This window comes from Echinops telfairi, unplaced genomic scaffold, assembly GCF_000313985.2.
Source record: "Echinops telfairi isolate 266 unplaced genomic scaffold, ASM31398v2 ScPeMD7_23;HRSCAF=83, whole genome shotgun sequence".
NCBI lineage: Eukaryota > Metazoa > Chordata > Mammalia > Afrosoricida > Tenrecidae > Echinops > Echinops telfairi.
Window position 1 is genome coordinate 5362424 of NW_022103920.1, and position 6750 is coordinate 5369173.

Sequence of the window (6750 nt, forward strand, 5' to 3'; positions counted from 1 at the left end):
ACAGAGGCATGAGCGCCAACTAGTGTGTTTTTATTTGAAAATTTGCTCACATGTGCTAAGGAGCTGAGGCAGAACCATGCAGTGAACGCTCACTGCGGTGCTATGTAAGTGGAGGTGGGCTGTTCCGTTAGCTAGAAAGGAGGCAGAGAGTCAGAAAGACATTGGACATACAGAAATATTCAAATGATGAGACATTGACATTTCCTGTCCATATTTTGACGCAACCAATAGTGCATGTAACCCTTTGTTTTCTTCTGACTGTACATTGGGGATGAGAAACTAAAGCAATGAACTCCATCCTTGGGGAAAATGTCTGATATTTTCATTCACTCGTGTCAATGCCCCTAATGACAAGAGGTAATCAAAATCATCAGCAGCAGCATCTGCTCTCTCGAGAGAAAGGGGTGCTATGTTCTGACGACCAAAAGAATAGTTAAGCTGATTTAGCCTTGGATTTTGGAAAGACTGCAATAAATAGTAGATGTATCCTTTAAAAAAAAGAGGAAGAGAGCAAGAGAAGGCGGTTGCCAGAACAGTTCAGAGAATTTCTAAATGCCCTTTACCCAAAAATCACTCTTTGCTGCTATTTTACAGCATCCACTTCCCACTGTGTTTCAAGGGCAAGCACAGACAAGGTGAGTCCGTGCTGAGGTGCTTTTTTTTCTGACTTCTCCTAAAGATGTTCCCCTGGATAATAGCCTCCCCGCCCTCCTCCCCAGACACCTAAGCGGGGGCCTTCCTTCTGCCAAGACTGCAGTTTCCTTCCCCTCCCTCCCCCGCCCACTCCTTTTGCCAAGAATGCAGAACAGGAAGCTGTGCTTGACCAGGAAGGGTGCCCACACAGACTGTGAAGAGGGAGGACCAGACCTGAACAGAAGAGGCATCCTCCTGGGGGAAGGGACCTCTGCCCACTACACCAGTCAACCAGGCCTCCAGGATAGAGCAGGTGAGTCTGTCTGTACGTCTATCTTAGCTGCACAGATGGTGGGCTCTTTTGCAATGTCCAAACCCTCAGGGTTACCTGTCCTGGCACAGTCTTTAAAAGACTGGGGCTGCCAACAGCTGGAGGGAATATGGTCAAGACGACCGAGCAGAAATCTATGGAGCAAAACCCACTTCATAGCGTACAGGTTTATTTCACTGGAAGAGTTGGTTGTTGATGATGATATTGTTGTTGTTGTTGTTGTTAGTTTCCTTTGAGGCGGCTCCAATTCATGGTGACCCCCTTCCCCCCACGAACAACAAACAAAAACACTGCCCATCCGTGCACATTCATGATCCTTGGTTGTTCTCAATACTGTACTCAATCTTTTATTTTTGCCGACCATGATGTCATTTTCTAGCAACCCGTCCTTCCTGTAAGGCAGTTGTGAGGATGGCACGGGACAGGGCAGTGTTTCATTCTGTTGTGCACAGGGTGGCTGTGGTCAGAGCTGACTCGATGGCTCCTAACGACCACCTCAGTCTTTCCTGATGATGTGCGTGAAGTCAGTAAACTGACGTCTCACTACCCCTGCTTCTGAGGAGGATTAGGGCTGTATGTCCCTACGGCTGACTTGTGTGTACTTCCCGCAGTCCACAGCAAATTCAAGAGGAGTTTAGGACCTGCAGATGAGAATGGTATTGAGGCCCAGCTATGGGAGGTGGGTAGAGGGACATCGTACCAAGTTCAAAGGCTGCCCAGCTGCACTAGGTCCCGCCTGTTCCCTAGGCAGGTGCTGGGCCCCCTCCTGGTACATGTCCCGGTCTTCCACGCCCCCACAGGTACTCTGAGTAAACAGACTAGGAGGTCTCGGTGGCGAGAAACCACACGGCCCATATTCTGAAGGTGCTGTGCTCTGGTCCCTGCAGCCCCTCCCCATCGCCATCATGAACTGGCACATGATCATCTCGGGGCTGATCGTGGTGGTCCTGAAAGTCGTTGGAATGACTTTCTTCCTACTGTACTGTGAGTATCGGAGCAACCTCTACCCCAGCCCTCATGGAGCCTTGTTCTCTGACTCTGATCAAAGGCATGGTCAAGTGTAAAGGTCAATTGCTCCAGTCTTTTCACCTGAACGTGGCTGACAACGCCCCTCTCCCTCCCTGATAAGCAGAGTGGGCCACAAAGGTTTCTTGCTATGCCTTGGGGATAAAGAATTGACCAGTGACTCGTGCTTGGGCCCCGACACAAAGTGTGTGCTCTGAGAAAATGAGCCAGGGATTCCTGGCGAAATCACTGAGCGACAGTGGTTACTATTGATAAATGTTGTAAATGCAATTCAAGTTTAGCCTGAATGATATGGCCGTGAGGACTGCTGCATTGGAAGGAAATAGAATTTAATGGAGAGAGAGAGAGATGTCTGTGTGCACAGACAGTCAAATGCTTAGAAAAAGAGGCCACCGGTCACAGGGCTTTTTGGCAATTGCAGCGAGCCGACTGGTCTGCAACCCAGATTGGTAGAGAGAGGAAATGTGGTTGCTCTTGTTGCTGTTGGTGCTTGGTGCCGCCAAGTCAGCTCTGACTCAGAGCAGCCCTGCTGATCACAGAATGGACACTCCCTGGTCCGGGCCATCTTGACCGTTGTTCTCACGCTTGTGCCCATCCTTGCAGCCCCTGTGTCCGTCTATCTTCCTCTCGACCAAGGATCTTCCTCTTTTGCACTGCCCTCCTTTCCCAAGCAAGATGTCCCTCTCCAGAGACTGGTCTCTCCTGATACCGTGCCCCACGTACACAAGTGAAGTCATGCCATCCTTGCTTCTTCTCAGGAACACGCCGGCTGTACTTCTTCTGAGACAGACCTGTCTGGTCTTTTGGTGGTCCAGGGTGCTTCCAATATTCTTCACCAGCATCATAAGTCAAATGCACTGATTTCTCAGACTTACTGATTTAATGCCCAGCGTTCACCTTCATATCAGGAAGTAGGATTAGGAAACGGTCCTGGGAAAAGGGCTGCCATCCTTGATACCCAAACAGAGGGTGACTCTCCTGTCACCTCAGGGAGCAGGAAAGAACAGGAGCCTGTGAACACCTGCACAGCAAGCCTAGCACACTCACCAGCCTGAGCCGAGGCGCTCAATGCTTCACATTAGCACTCGCTTCGTGTCATGCCCATCACGCAGGCAAATTCCAGCTGGCCTACTGCTGGTTCTCTTTGCAGTCCCGCAGATCTTTGGCCAAGGCAGTGAGCACATCATTCCCACGGAGAGCTACGGAACAGGTAAAGCACGCAACTCGAACCTCTCCACCCTCTACTTCTCGTGTACTTTTAAAATGAGTATGTTTGCTGTATGGCCCGGGATACCATTTTCGAAGTCTCCTTTCCCAAGAATTTCTGGTTTTCCTCAAAACAACCAAAAAGATTTTCTAATTAATCCCTTTCCTTTTGTAGATGTGGGAGCCAAGGCTAAACTGGGTGATGTTTCTGGGCCCCAATTTTCTTCCTGGGTATGGGGATTGGGGTGTAATCTTTGCCAGGTGATTGTGAAGGAACTTTATACACGCTAAAATGTTGTCATCCTATAAAGAATCATATAAAGAAGACTGAGTATGAAAAACAAACAAACCCCACACACACCCCAAACCTACCCAACGTCACAGTGACCCTGCATAACAGAACAGAGCTGGCCCATAGGGTTTCCAGAGCTCCACTCTTTATGGAAGCGGGCGGGCTTTGAATCAGAAATTATGGAAGCACCGTTAGGTGAGCAGCGCATTGCTTAACCCACTGCGCCACCAGGGCTCCTAACCCAGCCTTGTTGATGGGTCAGTTCTTCCTCATGGTGACCCCACCTTACAGAGCAGAGCTGCTCCGGCGGGTTTCCAAAGCTGTCCATCTGAATGGACGCAGCGTGCCTCATCTTTCGCCTGCAGGGTGGCATCTGGGCTGGTGGGACTGGGTGGTTAACAGCTGAGCACTCGATGGCTGTGCCACCCGGGATACATCCCCAAAAAGAACAGCCCACAGAACCCTCGGGACAGTTCCACTCTGCCGCATGTGTCAGTGAGTGAGCGTCCACCCGATGGCCCACAACAATGACCGCTTTTACCAAAGACAGCACATCTTTCTCCCAGGTGCCACTGGGTGGTCTGGAACCACCACCCTCTGAGCTAATGGCCAAGCACTTAACTGATATGCCACCAGGGCTCCTAAAGCAGTGGTAGAAGAAAAGCAAAACGGGAACTGTCTGTTAACTGTCACCTGTAAAGCATAAGGCACCACTCCAGAAAGGATGACTGAAGGACGTGCGTGAGCACCTCTGGTCCGCGAGATGCACCCCTCCCCAGTTCCAGAAAACTTTCCCTCGATGACCTCCCTCAAAAGTCCTCTTGAAACACTGACGACTGCAGACCCTTGAGAAGAAGGGTCTTTTCCATCTTCCTCAGCTGTGCCAACAGTTACCTGTTGGGTGGCCAACCAGGGGTTCAGTAGTTCAAGTCCATCAGTCACTTATTGGGAGAAAAATGAGGCTGTCTGCTCCCCTAGAGGGGGACAGTCTCAGAACCCCTATGAAGCAGTTCTGCTCTGTCCTAGAGGGTCAATGTGAGCGAGAACCGATGGGGTGGCAATGGATATTAACTGAGGTATTTAGCAGAGTGAGTCATATTCCGTAAGTAACTCCAAAAACCCTCTGGGCTTATGAGCAATTAAAACCCCAAGAAATTTCTTAGAAAATGAGGTGAGGGGCACATTCCAAAGGGTCTCTGAACAGGGCACTGAAAGACAACATGAAGGCTAATTGGCTTATTAACACAATTTTAAGTGACTACATAAACTAGCTAAAGTAAATACAGTGGGCAGACTACTGGGTCACTGAGGAAGGGTGGGACCAGTTTGCAAAGCTACTGCAGCTGCCTAAGCAGAGAGCCAGCCTTTCCAAGAAGGCGGAGACCCCGCCTGTGAATATTCAAAGAGGTACATGGACCCTTTTCTGCCATCGCATCCCTAGGTGGTACCGACGGCCAATGTCTTGGCGGCTAACGAAAAGGCTCAAGGTTCTAAGCCATCCAGAGGCATCTCTAAGACCTGGAGACGCACTTCTGAAAAGCCAGTCCCCGGAAGCCTTCAGGAGCACAGTTCTACTCTGATGCCCGTGGGGTCTCCAGGAGTGGGAGCCGACTTGGCAAGACTGGTTCTCTGTCCATAGGAACTGTTCCCCTGGTCCCTCGGCTTTAGTCCGCCCTGGTCCTGACACCTGTCCTGGAACCACAGTCCTTAGAGCTGTTGGATGAAGAGAAGAGAAGAGGCCAGGGTTGGCCTGCTAGGATTAGGGATGTCTCCATCGAGACAGGGACCCCAGACTAGGACCTGGTGGATCGCAGGGGGCGAGGACTCCCAGCCATCTAGAGAGGAGCAGTGTCAAATGAAGGGCATTCCGCTTGAAGCCGGAGGGCTGGTCCCTGCGCCGAGTTCTGCCATGACACTTGGTTTCCTCTGTGGTGCTTTGTTTCTGTCCTCAGCACTTCATCCTGACTGCCGAGCCTCAAAGCGGTGGGAAAATTGACCTTGGGGGTGGCACAGAGCGGTAGAGGTCAGATGGGAGGTTCAGAGAAGGAAAATATTTGAAGAATTCTAGCACCCAGTGGCCAGGTGCCTAGAATTCTCTCTTGTGCAGAGCTAGCCACAGGGCAGCCAGGAGAGGCTGGCACTGCGCCCCTCATGGAGCCCGGATACTTCGCATGTTGTCTCTCTTCGCAGTCCCAAAGATGTTTACAGGCCGCTCTGCATCCACAGAGAGCTCCGGAACAGGTAATGTGCTGAATCCTTAGACTTTCCCACAGAATGGGTTTTGCCCAAAGGGGCCACTGGCCTTTAAACCCACTCCAGTTACAGACTGGGAAACGAGGGCCAGTTGGGTCAAAAATGTCTGCGCCTCGGTGTTCCTCCTTGGGGAAGGTTCCGATGGGCGTCAAGGAGCCTATGGGTGTCAGTGGTGCACCTGGCAGTTCAAACCCGCCTGGTGATTCTATGGGAGAAATACCTGGTAATCTGTCCCCATAAAGGTCACAGCCTAGGAGACCCCCCAGAACTTCTCTATGGGCAAGTTCCTCTCTTGGGGTCACTATGAATTGGAATGGGTTCAAGGTCATCCAACAACTATCGCTGTAAAGAAGCTAATGCCCCATTGTCTCAGAACTGGGTTCCAAGGTTCCACCTCAACCACCAACTTCCCATCCTCTCTCTCCGTGGCTGTCCACAGTTTGCCCCAGAGGGTGGAACCTGCATCAAGGAAGATGCTTCTTCTTGTCCTCCTCTGAATTACCCTGGAACAGAAGCAAGAGCAATTGTGAAGCAGAGGGAGCCACTCTGGCAATAGTCAACACCCCAGAGAAGCTGGTAAGAGCACGACAGGGGTTGGGGGCAGGAAGGAGTGCAGCCCACCCTGCGCTGATACCATCGGGGCTGGAGGGACGGGGAGGCCGGAGGGCAATGAGAGGGGTGAAGCTGAAGTCAGAGCATAGGGAAGGGTCATTGATGCTCCTCGTTCTGAGCCTGGGATGAAGACTCATCTCAGTGGAGTGGAGGATGTTTCTTGGGTCCAGCTGATCTACAGAAAACAGCACTCGGTAGCCTTTCCCATCAGGCACAGTGTGGACTGATGTCCTCGGGTGGTCTAGACAAGCAGGGACAACCCAGGGAGCCGATGTGTAACCGTTCTTCACAAACTCCAGAGAGGTGAGCCATCAGCTTCCAGTCTGCCTAGTGAATGAAGGGAGATGAGCAATCACAACACGAGTAATGTGAAAAGTGGAGAAGCCACGCGGCTGGG

At 51.3% G+C, this 6750-nt stretch overlaps 1 protein-coding gene across 1 annotated transcript in view; it reads left to right on the forward strand.

Moving 5' to 3' along the window:
• Positions 1 to 895: 895 nt before the first annotated feature.
• The window catches only part of CLEC5A (C-type lectin domain containing 5A), an 11037-nt gene continuing 5182 nt past the window's right edge, over positions 896 to 6750 (forward strand). The window contains exons 1-5 of the mRNA XM_045288882.1: positions 896 to 946; positions 1852 to 1948; positions 3141 to 3200; positions 5679 to 5729; positions 6181 to 6317. Of these exons, the coding sequence (XP_045144817.1) occupies positions 1870 to 1948; positions 3141 to 3200; positions 5679 to 5729; positions 6181 to 6317 (327 nt within the window). The 5' untranslated portion in view covers positions 896 to 946; positions 1852 to 1869. The remainder of the gene's footprint in view (positions 947 to 1851; positions 1949 to 3140; positions 3201 to 5678; positions 5730 to 6180; positions 6318 to 6750) is intronic.